Here is a 19836-nt window from a genome sequence, read left to right on the forward strand (position 1 = left end):
AAGCCGGCTCTATGCTACCAGAAGTACCGCTATCAGCGAGTACCGAAATATAAATATCGCTACTCGATACCGAAAAACTGGTATCGGTGCATCCGTAGTGATGACTATTATTATTATTTATAATTTATAATAATCATAATGACACCGGGGGACATAATAATAATGACTCCAGGGGACATAATAATAATAATGACACCAGGGGACATAATAATAATGACACTGGGGGACATAATAATAATGACACTGGGGGACATAATAATAATGACACTGGGGGGACATAACAATAATGACACTGGGGGGACATAACAATAATGACTCCAGGGGACATAATAATAATAATGACTCCAGGGAACATAATAATAATAATAATAATAATGACACTGGGGAACATAATAATAATGACTCCAGGGGACATAATAATAATAATAATAATGACAGCAGGGGACATAATAATAATGACAGCAGGGGACATAATAATAATGACACTGGGGGACATAATAATAATGACACTGGGGGGACATAACAATAATGACACTGGGGGGACATAACAATAATGACTCCTTTGGACATAATAATAATAATAATAATAATAATAACACTGGGGAACATAATAATAATGACACCAGGGGACATAATAATAATGACACTGGGGGACATAATAATAATAATAATAATGACACCAGGGAACATAATAATAATAATAATGACACAGGGGGGACATAATAATAATGACACAGGGGGGACATAATAATAATAATAATGACACCAGGGGACATGCTCAGGTGTCATTATTATTAGTGTTGCTATTCTATGCAGTGGAAGTGGTAGGTGGCGAATGATCCACATTTACCATGAAAGTAGAATTATGGGAAGAGTGAAATGTGCTCTTCCCCCTGGTTACTGAAGCTGACACAGGGTGTCTCTCTTGATCGAGAACTGAGCGATCACAAACCCCTGATCACGCAGTTCCTGCACTCACTCTCTCTGCAGAGAGCGGTCACTGTCAGTCACGGCTCCTCGCAGGAATACCCCCCTCTCTGCCCCTCCGCCGCTGACTGGAGGGATGGATGGGGCGGACACAACCTCTAGAGAGGTAGAGTCAGCTGTCAATCAGGTGGTGGGGTGGATCTGGGCAATATTTTTTGGATCCATCCCAGCTGCAGCGCTGCTCTGCTCTGTCAGCATATAGCGGGCAATATTGCAGGGGGGGGGGGGGGGGGGGGGGGGCCCAAGAAAATGTTTGCCCGGGGTCCAATCAATATTAAAGACGGCCCTGAATCTTTGTGTCCCCATCAATTTCTACACTTTACATCAATACAAGTTGCAGTTTTTGGCTACCATTCTGAGTCTATTTTTAGTCAGCTTTTGGTTTTCACACTATTTCTAGTTTTATGAAGTGAAGAAGGTGGAGTGAGAAGGAAGATCTGAATCCTCTACATGGGATTCAAAATTTTACTTGCTGTTTAAAAGGATTAAAAATTGAGACAATAAACATTCATTCTGATGGAAAGTCGTATTTTTTTCTTAGCCTCGGTGTGAATATACCTGAGCATGCAATTCTATTCCCCCCCACAGCTAAGCTATTAGAATTACAGCTGAAGTCCAGGTAAGGCGTCATGTGAAAGGTCACGGAACTACTCTGAAGCTGGAACAACTCTCAAAAAAAATGACCTTCAGCTTTCAGCTGAAGAACCTTGAAAGCCTAATTTTCAATGCAGTTGCCCTTTAAATGTTTTACCCCCCAGCTACCCTTAGGGTACAGAGCTCTATTAGAGAGCGTTCCATCTCACTTCCTGTCCTGGTGACAGTAGGTTCAGCAGACAGAAAGCGCATGGAATTCTCCAAAAGCAACACAGAAAAAAAATATTCCTTGTTAGTAGATTAAGGGAAGTCTAGACTCCCTTTCAGATATGTATTTCTTGGAGATGGATACATAGTTTTGGAACTCTAGGATTGGCCTGTTGGTTTTGCAGTTGTGTGTGAACTAGGTTTTTGGATTTCTTGAAGCTTCTAGGAGATTTGCATAATTTCCTTGCTTTGTAATGTAACTAAGGGACTGTTCACATGATATCAGGTCCTGATCAGGTCTGGATCAGGTGCGGATCTGCAGACGCGGGGCTATGTGTTTGGCCGCGTTTTTGATGCGTTCCAGTAAAAAAATACTGGAACGCATCAGTGGGGCTGTCAGTATGCAATGCAGTGCGTTTTTAACTCGTTTTTGCCCAGATTCAAGTTTATTCCAGTAAGGCTGGGTTCACACCTAGACATATCGAATATGCGTGTTTGTCGCGCGTTTTGTGTCGCGCGTTTGTCGGCCTGTAATACGCCCAGGTGTGAACCATACCCATAGGAAATAATGGGATTTCGGTGTTTGAGCGGTTTGCAGAGCGTAGGAACGCGCTACAAAACGCCCAGGTGTGAACCGGGCCTCAAGGATCAAATAGATCCAAAACATTTTGGGGAACAATAATCACCCCCCTCCTCAGGATTTGACCACTTATATGTTGAAGCAGCTGGTTCCGGCAGAACCCCTAAGGTTGCTTTACTGGAATACATTTGTATCTGGACTATTAATATGTGCTTCGGTGCTTCAATCTCAGATTACTTTAAATGTATTTCTGCCCGTGTCCCTGATGCAGATTTTCTCTTGCTTCCTGTATTATAAATCTGTTGACACTTTGACAGGGAGTGAGGGTAAATCTATATACCAGAGCCCCACATACCTAGAACTAATGAGAAATGATGCATTGTAGCTAAAGGCAATACTTAACTGTCCTCTTTGTGTGGAGTTATATCGGCTCCCAAACTTTCCTTAAAGCTGAATGTCATACTAAACATTTGTTATCTGTAACTTTCCAATCATAACAAACACAACACCAATGTCATGTCCGCTTGTCACAACTCACTTGTTTGTCCCGGTTTGTAGATAGATTTGTCAGATTGGATGAATGTTCCCACACTTTTTTTGCGCACCGTCAGAGATTTGCTGGCAAACTGTACCTTATCCCCGGCAGCATCTATTCCCTGGACTTTAATCTGAACCTTCTCCGTGTGCTCAGAGGGCTCAGGAACCTGGAAAAAGACAGAAATATGATTGATATTTATTGGTTTGTAAAACTGAATTATTAATCTGAAGAAAAGTCAAAGCTTGGATCTTATGCAGCCTTTAAGCCTACTAAGGAGATCCTCTCTCTCTTCCTGTCCCAGTGACCCCACAGGAAATGATCAGAATTGGCACAACAGAGATGCAAACAGCACGTATAGAAATGTGATTATATATTGCTGAAGTGTTTCTGCTCACCTCCCCAGCAGGTTCACAGGCAGAAAAAACGAAGTTCTAACCTTTCCTCACTCTATCCAAAACATAAAAAGTTTCAGTTGTTGATGAATTATAATGAGATGTTACCCTGTAAAATATATATGACATTCCATTGTAGTCTCCACCCTGGCTACTCAGTCACATGTGCTCCATCCAGAAACATTGAATAATTACAAAACTGCAAAATGAGTTCAAGGTTTTACATTTTTGCTTTGTAGCCACTAGAGATCTATGTACAGATATAATCCGTCCTCAAAAACACATGGAGGGCTCAGAGACACAGGGGCCCCAAAATCACAGAGGGCCAAATGACACGGGTGACTCAGAGCTGCCTGACTGCACAGAGACTTTTCAGGTAGTAATAGCAATTTGCATCTATTTTATCTACAAGACTGCAATTGAATGAAAGTAAATAGTATTGTAGCGCTCACCCCCGAAGGAGCCGCCAGAATAACCCGGGTACTTCTGTCCCTAAGCCAAAATGTACCGCCCAAATAGGATCCACAGCACACCAACACACCTTAGAGAGTTTTATAAACAACTTTACTGATAAGCATAAATATAATTGTCAAGCATTACATAAAATAACACAATAATTGAAGAACAATATTCAACAGTGCACACTAGGCATTCAGACACTGGGCAGCCACTGCTCTCTATCTTATGAAAAGTACAGAACTTAACTATCTCAGAAGTTATCATTGACTTTAATCACTTGATTACTAATGTTCCAGTCTCAAGGAATCTCCAACACTCCACACTACTGACCAGCAGCAATAGTCTAGGCTAGCCATCGTTGGGGCCCATACTGTTTTGATGAGATGAATTGCAGAAACAATAACAAATGGCCGAAGGCTTCTCACCACTCCTCAGGTCAACCTTGTAGATGTGATGTCCTTCAGAAAAAGACGGGCGTCCCCTTTTCTAAAGCCAACAACTTTGCTGGTCTGCAGTCAACAACTCTGCAGTCTCTTGAAGAAGATCTCCGGTCAAAGGGAACTCTGGATAGCTCTCTTGGCAGACACCGTCAGGCTTCCCATGGATTGCTGGGCCCCTTTGATCACTCACTGCACAGGTTCGGCTGTTGGTCCAGGCCACGATATCCCCGCTGCACTGATGACGCGGCTCCCCACTGAAAGCGATCGTCCAGTCACTCTGAGCGCAGCAGACCAGACTGAGGACTCTATGTCCATTCTCACAGACAGTATACACACAGAGTTTGTGGCCCCTCTGGGTTAGGGCCCGCTACACACCTCTGTCCTCTTCAAAGGGTTCTTCTGGACTGAGCGTTCTCTGCAGGCTCAGTGCAACATCCTCCTCCTCTCCAGACACACAGCCTCCTGGGGATTGCAGTCCCCACACTCTCTCACAGCACAGCTTATCCCCGTTTCTGAACTGAAATTCCCACAAGTCTCTGCATCCCAGGCAGTGTAAAGATCAGTTAACTATTTCCAATCAGGATATTTGTTAGTCACATAGCAACACATGTATATAGGGGCTACAGTATTAATATTCTGTATTACTAGAGAAATTGTCTTTGGGATGAAAATTCGATGGGCAGAGGGGCCTGTGACTAAATCTGCAAGGGTTGGGACAGGTTGTTGGTTAGCAGCATTCTGGAAGTTTCTATATTCTCTAAGTACCTGTCTGCACCTCCCTTTCTAGGCTGAGCTAATTTGCTACTTGAACTTTCTGGAACTTTGTGGAGTGTTCCTACAAGGAAACAAGGGAGGGCAGGCAGCCTTTGTTCACTCACAGACCCTTCCCTAGTTCACACCTCCAGGAATTAAGCCTTAAAGACTAAAAGCACATGATCGGGTGTTGTTGGTTGCTGAAGCTGGATGAAGCGATTCTGAGAACCAGATTCGTCCTCTGAGGACCAGGACCAGGTCATCCTCTCTCTACAGGCTGTCTACTACTCTTAGTGGACTTTGTGGATTACTAACCTAGTGGACTTAATATTACACAGAGTAGGCGTTTCACTGACTCCCCCTTACTGGCTTCATTATAGGACCTTCTCCTGCAGCTGGAACAGCAGAGACACTCTGGGGTCCCTGTGTAGAACAGTTACACTTGGTCTTTGACCTCATGAACCTTTGGATGCCTTGATATTTTTAATCCCTTAGATATAGAACTGTAACACCCTGTTTGTAATGCAATGAGCTGCCCCCAATTATACCCTAACTTGGGTAGAACGTTGTTCTGGGACCTAAACTGTTTTCCCCTGTACTGCAAGCTGGGTACTACATGGCCCGGTTTTGTTATCCTTGTTTTTGGGACTTTTGTATGAGAATCTGGAGCTTATTTAATAACAAAAGACTTTTATTAAAGAATATTATACTTCTATCACACTGTGTCTGCCTAGTGCTGTCCTCAGCATCATAGAGCTACTATGACAGGCCCCTTAATGGTTGTGCTATAGGCGCCCATTGGGTATTGTTAGGACCCTGCTCTTCCATCACCAATATAAAAGCATTCTGAGCTCCATACCTGGAAGTATTGGCAGTGCAAGGCTGCTGGCATGTTTCGGAAACTTGTGTACAGAGTTATGGTTCCACCTGAGGTCTCGAGATTCACTAAGAGGCGAGAGAATTTTCCGAGATCACCAGAAGTGTGAATACAGAACATCTCTTCCGATGGATAGTAGAGATCAGGAGGACAAAAAAGGCCAAAGTTTCTGGAAGGGAAACAGGAAGTAATTATCCTACTTTGGAAACACAGTTTTCTTTGAAGTTTATTACATTTCAGTTGTAGCCTCTTTGCCCTAAGGGGAGTGTCTTTTTACATTTATTGGTGCTGGAACTGTAATCAGTCCGGCTGATTTTTAATCTGTGATCATTTGGTCATTCATAGGCATTCTACTTTTGTGTGCACCTACCTGTAGTGGGATGTGACCCTGCCACGGTGTGGGGGCACCCAATGGGAGAACATTGGGGGTGTTTATGCCTCAAAAGTAATTTAATAGGGGTTTTATGGCCAGTGGTGCACGCTGGGGAATGCATAAATACTCAGGAATTGCCATATGCTTAGGTCAGTATACACAGTTGGAGAACTATGTCTAGGTCTGAAGTCTGCAGGAAGCCAGATGTGGACCCAGGTGGGCCTGGAACTGTCTGTGATGGATAATCTTTATATGCTGGAGGTGCCAGAAAGGCCAAAATGGCATGGCCCTTTAGGAACAAGTTTGGTGTCTCTCCTAGGGAAGATCTCAAGCATGTCCTCTGTCCAGCTGTGGCTCTATTACACAGTTGCATCCTCTGCAAAGTATTCCTACACTGTGGAAGTTGGAAGGGACTGGAGTCTTATTTTGTCCATGGCTGTCTGTACCCGCTCTCCCAGTTTGGTTGTTCTATAATAAGGCATTGAAAAAGTACTTAAAGTAACTAGAGCAAAATTTACTGTTTACATCCCACAACACGACTAAGGATCCATCCCTGAGAGTGAAATGCCAGCCCTTCCTGCCACTGGGGTTCACCACATGCCCTTGGGGGTCAGGAGGGGGTCACACAGTAATTTAGTAGATGGAGAAACACCAGAGGAACTGCCAGATGAAGGTTAACATTTGTAACACTTTTATTAATTTTATAAACCAAAAGGAAGCATGAAAATGTTTCTGTCAATTCCTCAGAAGGTAACAACTGAGAACAAACTATTTGCAGATATGTGACTGTGACCAGAAACATTTCAGTGTTTTTTTCACCATATACATTACATATGCAGGTCCTGCTTCCTGCTACGTATAGGGACTTTACAGGTAGGGATAGGCAGAATTGATAGATTTTTTTTTCTTTGCTGAAATCCCAGCAGCAATTGGGGCATGTCAGTAAAATGTTGCCATTTGCTGAAGTTTCGGGGAATAAACCAGAAATTTAGCTGTTCCCGAAAACGATTACATTATAAGCATGCAGATAACTGTCACAGTTGTCAGTGTGGTTATGTCAGCTTCCAACCAAACTTTTAAGCTCTCAAATAGCCAATCACATGTGCAGCACTATGGCAACTATGATAAAGAATGGCTCAGATGTCCCCTCCCTCGGCTGGAAAGGATAGAAGGGTTTAGTTCAATGGGCTTTAAATGCTCCTTTCAGCTTTCATCTAAATCTAACCCTAACCCCTGACCTGCTGACCATAACGATAACTCTAACCATAGCATCAACCCTAATGGTAACAATAACCCTTTGCTTATAAATAAAGTCATGTGATTGCCATGTGAGCACTTATCACATGATTTGTCATGTCTTTATTGCTGTGTCCCCTCTGGGCAGATTCTCTCTCTATTTATTACAAGGATAGAAAGTGATGATCATCCATTGAGGGACACAACTCTAAAGAATTCTAAGATGCAGGGTTATGCTGCTGCCTGTAGGAGAAATGGACACTAGGTAAATAAATTAAAAGCCTGCCACTTTAGGGACACAGCCTTTCCCTCCTCACACCCGCTAGTTTCACTTAGTGTCCTCAGGAAAATGGATGTCTCCTTCTCTTCTGCTTTGTTATTTTAGTCTATTTTGTTTCTTCAGTGAGAACAAGGGTTTCTAGTTGATCCATACCAGATAAGTTAAATCCTGGGAGTTTATTGGATATGCAAAAAAGAAAGGGGAACATAATGGAGTTACGCCAAAGCAATATACTGATGTGTGTGGGGACCGGTCACATCACTAAATGAAGGCCTGCAGATGCTCTGAACTGGGGGAACAAACAAATTCTATTTTTAATATTCAGACTCAGACCCCCTTATCGTCACAGTGGGAATCCCGGTAAGGAGTGCGGTATGGTTCCTGTTTTTGTTTCTATCAGCAGTGAAGTCTCAGTTTGCTTCCTTTGTTTATTATTTGCCCTCAATTTCATCTCACTTATTGGGAAGAACAGGGATATTGTATTTTTTACTGTTAAACAGCCATTCTTCAAATATTGTGTTGTCTGCAGCAGGTGGTTGTGGTACCTCATATTCTGTCTAACCCTAATTGTCAGAACGGACTTTCATTAGCACAACTATGTGAAAGTGATTTTTTTTTCTTTTCCTACTCTGTCTTTCTATTGGTTTTATTTAGAAATGTGTGACATTTGTAATTTACATTGGTGTCACTGAGGTTTCCGGTTTTTCCCGTCACAAGTGGTCTGTACTTTTCAAGGTCGCAGAGGTGTTGCTATAGTGACCTGTGCTTGTTATACTGTATGTATTTCACAAGTTGGCCACATGGGGGCACTTTCTTTATTTCTGCTCAGGCTTACTCGAAAAAAACTGTAACTTTTTATTTCCCTGAATACTGATGACAAAGTTTTTACTCAGTAAGGGATGGCAGCCTTCGTGAAAGTTATACAGCGGCCAGAGATTGGTGACACTTCCTGGGGTGCAAAATCTTACCTGCCTCGATTAGGGACCTAGCACATAGATTCAGCTCATGAATGTAATACACCTAATGTATGCTTGTCATAAACACTGTGCCATGTCAACCCTAACCCTAATGCAGTAGCTGGGCTGTAACAGATTCACTCAGCATCAGAAAGTAACAGTTGCCTTCTTAATTTGGAACTGTGCGTTCCTCTTTAAAATTTGAGGATTGTGCTGTTATTCTCCCTTCTGCAATTTCTAGTATTGGTTCACATAAATCTGAGAGTGTTTGCAAGGTGTTTTCCTATATATAAGGAAAATTCCAGATGAGCTATTTCTGGTTCCTAGACGTGCTAAGTCCCGATATCCTTTTCCAGATCATTTAAAAAGAAAAAAATAACTAGTTTAGCTCTTCAACCATGCTTGTCGTTTGTTTCCTCGCTTGTATGCCTCTTCCATTTAGGTACGCAGAGATATTTGGGTTAAAGTAGTACTTAGGGCTGGTGTTTTTTACCTTAATGCATTATCTGTATAAAAGCAAAAAACACCCACTACTTTTCTTATACCCCTGTCCCCCACACGCTTATTGATTGTATACTCTGCCATGACCAGGAAGATACTATGGACACACACAGCTAGCTATAGGATATTTAGACGACCTAATGAGCTCAATGTCAAGATGGTGCTGCAGACAGCAGAGGACTTCAGATAGATTCTAAACATCGAGAAGTCATCCCTAATTTCATCACAGTGCTTGGAGCATTTGGGGTTTCTTGGGTACCCTTCAAACAAAAGTGTTCCTTCCGCAAAAAAAATGTGACATTGCAGAATCAAGTTGGGTTGCTTTGATCCCATCGCCCTTCCTCTCTGAGAACCTGCATGAGAATTCTGGGATTGATAGTGTCAACCTTTGAAGAGGTAACTTTTTCTCAGTTCCATTCCAGGACTTTACAGAGGGACATTGTTAGGGTCTCTTCTATTGCTGGCTGGACAAATTGATCAGATTGAGTGCGCCAGCCAAGATATCTCTGTCATGTCGGTCGACAGAGCGAAGTTCTGGACCTATTGTATGTCGTCAACACATGACTATACTCAGTTCTGGTCCTACCGAGTTGTCATAAAGATGTGGTGCCACTCTCAGCCTGCACAGAGATTTTCCAGCTTGCGGGACAACACTCTGAGTGAAGCAGACTTAGAGTGATCATCACTGGGGTTGGTTAACTCTGCAGTTAACCCTTTACCCACACAAACAATTGCTGCCCCCACATGTTTTAATGGAAACATGCACTGTTCTCAGCAAAAGCTGTAACAATTCAAAACATAAACAATGCATGTGATGCCCATTGTCCCCTCAGACGGGAACCCTAACCCAATGGTTTTACAATATGGTAGCACTCTTTACAGAGACAAGAATGCTTTAAATTGTAATTTAAAGCATAGAGATAAGCTTAACAATGTTAAAATATTGTTTTTAATAAAATAAATGGTGCAGAAAAAATACAGAAAAAGATGTTACAGAAGAGACAAATATAACAACAATAAAATAAAAAGGGCATAAAAATGTGAGTACTTAACAAACTTATGGGTTTTGTGAGCTCTGGATTTGGTCTTTTTCTCAAAGTAAGACTTGGAAAAGTTATTTTCTTAAAGGAATCTTCTTGGATGGTACACAAGCCTCCTCTTTTGACGTTAAAACAAGAGCTCCTGGCTGTCTTGTGCAGCAGCTTTTTGTGGACCCTCTATAGAGGCTCTACTGAGCCGGCCCCTAACCCAATCCAAACAGTCCAGAGGAGTGAAGCAGAAGGGCTGAGGAGTTTATGATCTGCTCTGTGGCCCCTCCCAAACTGTCAATTTATTAACTATCACTATAGATTAATATTCTCACATATTATCACCTGAAAATCCTAAATTATTGTGTGTTAGGCAATTAGCTTCTGATAAGTACCTAACTTGATGATCCTGTGGGTTATGGCTGTTCTCAGAAGGGTTAATGTGGGGTAAGAAGGGTTAATGTTGCACAGTATTAAAAGAAAAAAGAAAGATATATATACATATGGTACATAGATAATGTTTCATCCCCAGGTTCAAAGTTTTGAATATTGAGTGGAACTTAAGTTATTAGCAGAAGTGAGCTAAAGGACAGTTATTTTGTTATCAGTGCTTGCTCATCTTTGGAGCTGTCTATTGATGATTAGTTGGGGATTTTGCTAGTTAGTCTTCTGATGAGGGGTTTATTATACCCGCCACAAAAAGGCCATTAGGACATGCTTGGACAACAACTCCTAGGTAATTGGTGTTTTATGGCAAGGTCTATGAACCATCAAAGAGGCCTGGTATCCCTCCTTATATCTGATGCTTTTGAATGGTAAGATGGCCTAAACAAGATTTAAACACATCTGTGTAAGCAGCAGCCTGCGGTAATTCTAACTATAAGTCATTAATTTCAGTAAAATGAGAGGAAGATGGAATGTCCTTATTGGTACTGTGGTGACCTGATTTCACTATGTTCACAGATATCCCGTGCGCTGACAATGGGAAAGTCGTTTTCTTCTCATATCTTGGAAGATTGTCACAACAGATGCCAGTCTTGTAGGATGGAGCTGTCTCTTGGATCATCTGTCTTGCAGGGTTGCTGATATCTGGAGGAATCCAAGCTTCAGTTTTATATCCTTGATTCTGCTGACTTTTTTCTCTGGACCCATCTTCTGCCTGGGTGTCCGATTCGGATTCAGTCAGACAATTCTTCCGCTATGGCATACATCAATCTCCAGGGAGGTACCAGGGGTGTGTCGATGGTGACAGAAGTACATTCAATCTTGGATTGGGAAGAACTTCAGGGTTCAGCGATTTCAGCGATATTCATTCCAGCAGTACAATACTGGCAGGTGGACTTTCTCCACAGACAACATCCTGATCTGAGTATTTGGTCTCTCCATCCAGAGGTGTTTAAACCCCTTCATGACTGAGCTTGTTTTTAGTTTCTGTTCGTAAATGACTGACACACTTTTGACATTTTTGCTGTGTGATTCTTCCACGTCAGTAATATACTTTCTTACAAAGTGCACCCACACATATTATATATTGTTTTTTAGAGGACAGATAGGGCTACATATTTATATCACATATGTGCGTCTAACGCCTCACTTAGGACAAATAAAATATAAAAAAAGAGGAAAAAACCGTTTAAAAAAAACACTTTTTTCCCAGTTTTGATTTGTAGTATTTTTTTTACAAAACCAGCACAGCTAAAAAAATGCAATAAATACATTCATTTATTTGTCCTTTATTTTATTTATTTTTTTACACACATTTTTTTTACACTTTTCACTTTTTTTTAAACTTAAAAATTGTATTTTATTTATTTAATTATATCAAACAGTCATTGTGAATTAATCTCACTGTTACTGCTTGATAAATTAATAAATTTTTGGTTATTATCAGGCTGCTTCAAACTTCAGAACAGCCGATAATAAGTTAGTGACACTGATCCTGCAGCAGTTCAGGATTCAGCTGTCACTATATGTTTTCTGATTGTTGCAACAACGATCAGCAAACTCAAACATTCTTCTTCCAGGAATAGATACATTGTAGGAATAGACACATTTTGTATCTATTCATAAAAGAAAAAAAAAAAGCCAGTATAGCTTGAGAGAGATATCTCTCGATCTATACGAGCTGTCAGAATGCCGGCAAAAGCCGGCATGTGTGTCCGCTTTGCTTTGACTCTCAGACACCCGATATTAAGGTATCGGGTGTCTGAAAAAGGTTAACCCTTTCATTAATTAATGCCTCTGTAGTAAGGGCATCTATTAATGAATGTTAAAAGCTGATTCTCAGCGTTTAACAGCCCTCTAAAGAAGCAAATAACTCGTCACGTACAGTGTACGTGACAAGTAATTTGGTCCCTTTGTGGCTGGACGTACAGTGTACGTCTCCCGTCACGAAGGGGTTAAACAACTTTGTCATTACTGGGGATCTTCTGGCTTCTCATCACAACAAGAATTTGGCGGATTTGTGTACAGACTGAGGGATCCAACGACGGATGCAGTGGATGCCGCAGTAGCTCCATGTGATCAGTACACTCTAATGTATGTTTTTCCTCCTGTTACTTCAACTGGTTTGCAGTATAGTACATGTAGGACTTCCAGTCATTCCAGATTGGCCTCGCAGGGTGTGGTATGTCAATTTGGTTCATCTTTTGGCAGACGTTCCCTGGCTTGTTCCAGATAAGCCAGATCTGTTATCTCAGAGCCCAATCTTCCACCCTGCTTCTTGGTCGCTGGCTTTATTGGCCTCGCTGCTGAAACCCAAGTGTTGAAAGACAAAGGAATTTCAGATTCGATTATTCCGACTATGCTGAAGGCTCGTAGATCTTCTACTTCTAGATCTATCAATGTAAGTTGAAGGTGTATTTTTGTTGGTGTGAGTCTTTGGGATTTTCCGCACGTGCTTTTAAATATAGCAAATTGTGTCTTTTCTTTAACTTGGGGTAGATCAACTTTTAGCTTTAAGTACCATAAAGGGTCAGACATCTGCCTTGTCTGTCTTTTTTCCGTGTCCTCTTGTTTATAATCCCTTAATTCATACTTTTAATCAGGGAGTTACACATGTAGCTCCTTCTTTTAGGTCTCCTTTTCCTCCATTGGCCTTGAACCTGGTTTTATCTGTTTTACAAAACTTTTAAACCTATACAAGACATATCTTTGTCTTGTTATACAAAAAGGTTGCTTTTCTTCAGCACCTAAGGTAGAAAGATTTCTGAGTTATCTGCTTTGTCTTGTAGAGAACCCTATTTGGTTCTTCATAGGAACAAGGTTGTTTTGAGACCACAGGTTTCCTTTTTTTTGTTTAATACATTTTTATTCAAATTAAGGCATGAAAAGTTTACAACTTAAATACAGTCTAAAAAACGAAGTATTAACGTTTTGTAAAGCAGTAAGATCAGGCTTAACGAGTAAGATGGAAACAAGAACTTTGAAAGTCTATGCACAGTCTTAGGGTATGTAGAACAGTGTATGACATGAGGTCTGGATGCCCTGAATTGCAGGGCATTGTCGGTACAACCCTGGCTGCCCCCAAAACCCCAAAGCCTAAAAGAGAGGGAAAAAGGAGAGAGAGGAAAGAAATGTAAAAAAGGAGATTTGAGGAATCGGGAGAGAAGGTGTTCAAATTACTACAGCCATCAAAGAAGGGTAAGGCCTGTAGGTTTCTTTTTACCCAAGGTAGTCTCAGCTTTTCATTTAAATGAAAATATTGTTTTACCTTTGCTTTGTTCATCATCATTTAGGATGTTTTGCAGGTTTATCTCTCAGCCACAGCTTCCCTTCGACGTTCAGACTCTTTATTTTTTCTTCCAGAAAGGCCTAGAAAAGGTTGTTCTAGATCTATTATATCTAAGTGGATTTGTCAGCTTGTCATTCAAGCTTATGAGTTGCGGGACACTGTACCACCTTTTCCTGTTTCTGCTCATTCCTGAGCAGTTAGTACTTCTTAGATGTTTGGAAATCAAGCTTCTGGTACCGTAATCTGCTTTTCTGTTCACGCTTTTCCAACATTTTATAAAGTTGATTTTTCTGCCTCTTACGATGCTAGTTCTGACAGAAAAGTTTTTTAGGCAAATATTTAGGTGTTCTTCGACAGTTCATGTTTGCTGAGCTAGTGCTTTAGTTGTGGTGCCCGCCCCCCTGTTTGGACTGCTTTTGAATGTCCCTATTGCTCAGAATTCTTCAAAGCTGTGTCCCTAAATGGACATTAGAGAAAAGGTTTTAATGGTAAAAACAACATCCTATTTTTAGTGACTCAGGAGGTGAGGGCAAATCTCCCAATGGGGACACACGTTCTAGTGACAACTAAGAAGGCATTTCCTCTGACTTAGGATAGGTTAAATCTCTGAACCAGGATGTGGAGGGAGGGCTCCCCAATGGCACAGAGGTGGGTGAAGGGAAATTAAATTGGTTCACACCATTCCCTTCCCTACTCAAATTTAAAAAGAAAGTTTTGGCTTTAGGTAAACTTTAATTTTCTAGAACTTGTTCATAAATACTTACGGCTTCTCATTACTCTGAACCAGCATCCCCTTCAGGGAGACAAGAAGACACAGCACCCAAATCATCGCGTACAGTCCTGAGAGAAATACAGAAAGACAGATAAAAGAATCGCTACAGAATTCCAAAAGTGAACTCACAGTAGACATGTTTGAAATATTTATAAGGGGCACATTTATTAACCAGTGAAGGTGACTTTCAACAAATATTGACAGTTGGTAAATCAATCATTGTCAGTGAAGTCACATGTACCAGGACGATTTACCTGAAGTTGTTCTGATGACAGCTGTAAAATGTTTAATTTCCCATCACTTTACTCCCCAGCCTGACTGTCCCTGGCCCACCACTTTCATTCATTGAATTTCAGTTCTTTCAATTGTGGAGGCTCAGCATCACATTTGGATGTTACGTAGGTATGAGCATGCTCTTTATATAGACATTGTTGGTGCAACAACCATTCTTATATGTTAGTCTGTGATTAGTTGCTCTGCCACTAGGTGGTTGTGTGTGTTATGTTTAATTCTTGTACAATGTAATGTTCTTCCTAGTAGAACTACATGGTTGTCAGTAGGGATGCACAGGTTTCCTCTGACCGGCAGTGCCGTAGTGGGAACATGGACTCCAGCTTCCCATGCAATCAGCATTGAGCCGGGCCGAACAGCCGGCTCCATGCTATTTGGCTGGGAAGACGGCTTCCCAGCCAATCAGCATCGAGCCGGCCGAACAGCCAATCAGGAAGCCGAGAGGCAGGTCATCACTCGCCACCCGGCTTCCTGATTGGCCAGGAAGCCGGCTTCATGCTGATTGGCCGGGAAGCCGGTTTCCTGGCCAATCACAATTAAGCTGGTCAAACAACATGGAGCCGACTTCCTGGGCAACCAGGTAGCTGGGCGGCATGTCATTACCCACTGCCTGGCTTCCTGATTGCCTGGGAAGCTGGCTCCATGCCAACGGAAGCAAAAAGGGGTGGGACCAAACACAGAAGCACAGTCGATGGGCGGGGCCAGCTGCTGCTAAGTACAGGAATGCTACAACCGACACACACACCTTGCTGCAACCAGCATACAAACCTTGAAACAATACAGGAAGCTTGCTACAGAGAACTCTTCTGATATCCTCAGCGAATCTCCACCTCCCTAGCTGTCCTTCGCACCCCGAGAACGGTGTACAGGTGTTCCCAAAATAGCTCTCACAGTTCTCCAGCAACACTGACACAATACCACCTGTGACGGACCCCATGTACCCCGACTGGGTACCTCCGCCAAAGAGCGTCTCCTGCCCGCCAAACCCCACTCTCAGCCAGCAGATTCGCAGTAACCAGCCCCTAACCCCCAATTACGAGGCAAACTCCTTTATTAAACAAAGGACATTCACTTTAGAGACACTGGGAGGGCTACAACCCCTCCCCTCCCTTCCCCCTCATGACAAACACAGATAACAGCTTACACAGGGAATCAGACATTTACATACACAACAGGCCAGTCTGCAGCCCCCTCCAACTAGCACAGTGACGGAGCAGTCCGTCCTATTCTGTACACGAACGACAACAACACTACTGTAATGAGCGGTGTGCCTCAGGGTTCTGTGCTGGGTCCGATACTGTTCAACCTATTCATTAATGACATCGGGGAGGGAATAAATAGCCATGTTTCCGTGTTTGCAGACGATACAAAAATAGGGAGGGTACTAGAAACGGTTCGTGACAATATAACATTTCAGGAGGACCTGGATAAAATAGGGGGAGGGGCATTAATGTGGCAGATGAGGTTTAATGTCGATAAATGCAAAGTAATGCACTTTGGACATAAAAAAAAACCAAATGGGTTATACAATTATGGGGGTGCTGCTAGGGAAGTCAGAAATGGAGAAGGATTTGGGGGTCATTGTAGACCACAAACTGAATGGTAGCTTGCAGTGCCAGGCTGCGGTAAACAAAGCTAGCAGGGTCTTGTCCTGTATTAAGAAGGGGATGTATTGCAGGCACAAGTCTATAATTGTCTTCTATATAGATCATTGGTTCGGCCACATCTGGAGTACGCGGTCCAGTTCTGGTCGCCGGGACTGAGAAGGGATGTCCTTGAACTTCAGAGAGTCCAGCGGAGGGAAACAAAACTAATTAGGGGAATGGAGGACCAGAGCTATGAGACAAGGCTTCTGACCTTAAACATGTTTACGCTGGAAGTAAGGAGATTAAGGGGGGATATGATTTTCATGTACAAGATGTTCAATGGTGACGGCAACATTGGCAACAAACTGTTTGAGATTAACTCCATTACAAAGACTAGAGGCCACCACCTAAAGTTGGTGGAGAAAACATTCCAGCACAATGGGCGAAGGGGGTTCTTTACAGTAAGAGCGTTTAAGGTCTGGAACTCACTGCCATCGGCCGTCATCTCAGCCAAGAGTGTAGATTTGTTCAAGAAACGTTTGGACAATTTCTTGAGGGAGCGTAATATCCGGGGGTACCAGTATCCCTAAGAATGAGATGATGCGTGGACCTATATGGGTTGGACTTGATGGACGTGTCTTTATTCAACCCCAAATACTATGTAACTATGTAACAACACTACACTGACAGCTTTGGCGGGAACTCTGCTGCGATACGTAATTTTCGCTCCAAATTGAAAGCTTTGAGTAGCAGAGAATGCCGACACTCAGGTGGATGCTCGCAGAATGTAGAGCGATGTGCAGATAATAAAATGTGTGTTGCCAGAAGCACAGGCAGCTCTCTAATTAGTCAAAGTAGGCAGCCGCGAGGCCGAAGGCAGCCACCTAATTTGCCTAATTGCAAATACACTATATTGGCAAAAGTATTGAGACACCCTTCCAAATCATTGGATTCAGGTGTTCCAATCCCCTCCATGGCGCCCGGTGTATAGGATGAGGCACCTCGGCATGCAGACCCTTCTACAGACATTGGTGAGAGAATGGGTCGCTCTCAGGAGCTCGGTGACTACAAGCGTGGTGCCGTGATAGGTTGTCACCTGTGCAATAAGTCCATCCGTGACATTTCCCGGCTACTAAATATTCTGCGGTCAACTGTTACTGGGATTATAACAAAGTGGAAGCAACTGGGAACAACAGCAACTCAGACTTCACAGGCCTTGAACACCCCTGGCCGTTCGCCACGGCGGTCCCAAGCCTTGCAACGCTTGGGCTCCCAGGTATTTTGCACTAAGCCCCACGGCTGATCCACTCTGCACTGTAGCTGGACTGCCTACTACAGCCTCACGCTAGGCCATTGCTATATCAGGTGACCCTTTTCTTAATTTTTTTTTACTATTGTTCTCTGTTTTTGACTTATTTTCTTTTGGAACATTATCCGCTGCCCCTTATCCCCCCGGTGCCTTTCAACTACACGGAACATGCTCCGACCTGTATTGTGGTTTTCGGACCAGCCTGCAAGGGCACATACTACTCTATGCATATGGTATCCGCATCTTTTTTTTTCATTTTTGTTTCTTTTCCTTTTATGGAGTTACCTACAGTCCAACATTAGAGGGTGCCTGTGCTTCCCCAAAGCCTTTCCCTTATCCTTTAGTTTTGGGACTACGTTAGTTCCTCTGCTTGGCCTCTGAGGCTGACTTCCCTTGCCCCTGCGGATGCACTGTACTCCCCTGCAATGCACCTTTTAATATTGATGTTATTCACAATATTGTATCACTTGTTTTTTTTTTAACAATGAATATATTAGGTTTTGTCAATAGAACATAATAACAAAAATAATACAACATAGATACAGACATATAGAAAATAAAATCTTGCTATAAATACATAAACAAAATCAGTATATATAAGGTAAATGGTATGTTATATTGTTATAAAGCAGTGTTCCAGGTATATGGAAGAAGTCAAAATTAAGTGAAATTGCAGCCTTAATAAGTAATTAGCAAGTGCCATAACTGGAAGAAGTAGTCATATATAGAAGCATACCTCTATAGGAGAGAGCCCTAATGCAGTACATATTCAGGACAGTAAGTGGAGGAAGTGTTCTTCCAACCATCTCGAAAACAAATAAAAAGCATGTGATAACTGTGCAGGCCTAAGAAGTGACTAATAATACATAAAAGCATTTTTTTTAGACTTATTTTTCTCTTTGGTCGATGCTGCAGCCATTCCGAAGCCGATCGCGAGGATATCGGCAGGTGAACGATCCTGTGGATGGGGTAAGTTGCGGTTTTAGCGAGATCCAGCGGCTCCACTTACGGATCAAGCGGCCATACACTCGCACGGCCAGACCACGCCCCCTGTATCACTTGTTTGATACCTCAATGTTTGCTATGTTTGACCCTGGCCCGTGGCCATAGCCTATAGTTTGTTTTTACTGTTGACTGAACCAGATGGGACCACTATCATTATATCATGCAGCACTTTGTCCTACCCTTCCCACTCTTCTCCCTCCCCCTCCCCTTCCCTTCCTTTTCCTTCCCTCCCCTATCTCCCTCTCTTTCCTCTTCCCCTTCCTGGCATATGTTGCTCTCCAGGGTGTCCACTGGCGCTCTTGGAGATACATGTTGTCCCCCGAGGGTAAGAGTTATTTATCGAACCCACATATGGACCCTGGACCCACCATGGGCCTATGGTAGTGTATGGTACGACTTGTCGTCTACCATACCGTTGTTCTCTCTCCTGTCCTCCTTTGTATTTCTTGTATGTTCTTTTCCTCTCTCTTTCTTTTGGCTGCGTGGGGTGTCGTGGGGGGGCACATTTAGCCGTCGTCGTTCTCCCTATCTCATACCAGGATCTTATCCCTTAACACCCAAGGAATGAATTCCCTCTCTAAGAGACGTAAGGCCTTTAACTATTTACATACCCAGGGTGTAGACATTGCCTGTTTTCAGGAGACCCATTTCTCCGTGACCTTTGCCTGTGGATACTTTCACCCTTCCTATCCTCAGGTTTTCCTGGCCTCCACTGCTACTAAACATAGGGGCGTGTTGGTTGCCTTTCACAAACGGACGCACTTCCACTGCACTAAGACTATCTTGGATCCTCAAGGTCGATACCTTCTATTAGGTGGTGACATGTTGGGTTCCCCCATTACAATCCTGTGTTATTATGCTCCGAATCTGTCTCCACTCCCTTCCCTGACCCATTTATTGGAACTGATTAAATCCCATGCCCACGGTACAATCTTCTTG

General features: G+C 42.7%; 1 protein-coding gene across 1 annotated transcript; it reads right to left on the reverse strand.

Moving 5' to 3' along the window:
- Positions 1 to 2895: 2895 nt before the first annotated feature.
- LOC108801615 (alpha-2-macroglobulin-like protein 1) lies at positions 2896 to 19545 on the reverse strand. The gene is made up of 4 exons (XM_018573507.1): positions 19509 to 19545; positions 14699 to 14774; positions 5810 to 5996; positions 2896 to 3072 (listed from the first exon to the last, which is right to left on the reverse strand). Exons 1-4 carry the CDS (start codon positions 19543 to 19545, stop codon positions 2896 to 2898), a joined length of 477 nt encoding a protein of 158 aa, XP_018429009.1.
- Between the last annotated feature and the right edge of the window lie 291 nt (positions 19546 to 19836).

The sequence above is a fragment of the Nanorana parkeri genome, unplaced genomic scaffold, assembly GCF_000935625.1.
Source record: "Nanorana parkeri isolate BGI_ZX_2015 unplaced genomic scaffold, ASM93562v1 scaffold2406, whole genome shotgun sequence".
NCBI classification, from domain to species: domain Eukaryota; kingdom Metazoa; phylum Chordata; class Amphibia; order Anura; family Dicroglossidae; genus Nanorana; species Nanorana parkeri.

Bases quoted from the DNA above. Each gene is read 5' to 3' on its own strand.
- LOC108801615 (XM_018573507.1), bottom strand. From the start codon at position 19,545: ATGGGTCTCCTGAAAACAGGCAATGTCTACACCCTGG. The intron at 14,775-19,508 runs GTATGTAAATAG...TATTTCTCTCAG, and splicing joins AGGCAATGTCTACACCCTGG to GACTGTACGCGATGATTTGG. The intron at 5,997-14,698 runs GTAAGTATTTAT...TTTCCCTTCCAG, and splicing joins GTTCAGAGTAATGAGAAGCC to AAACTTTGGCCTTTTTTGTC.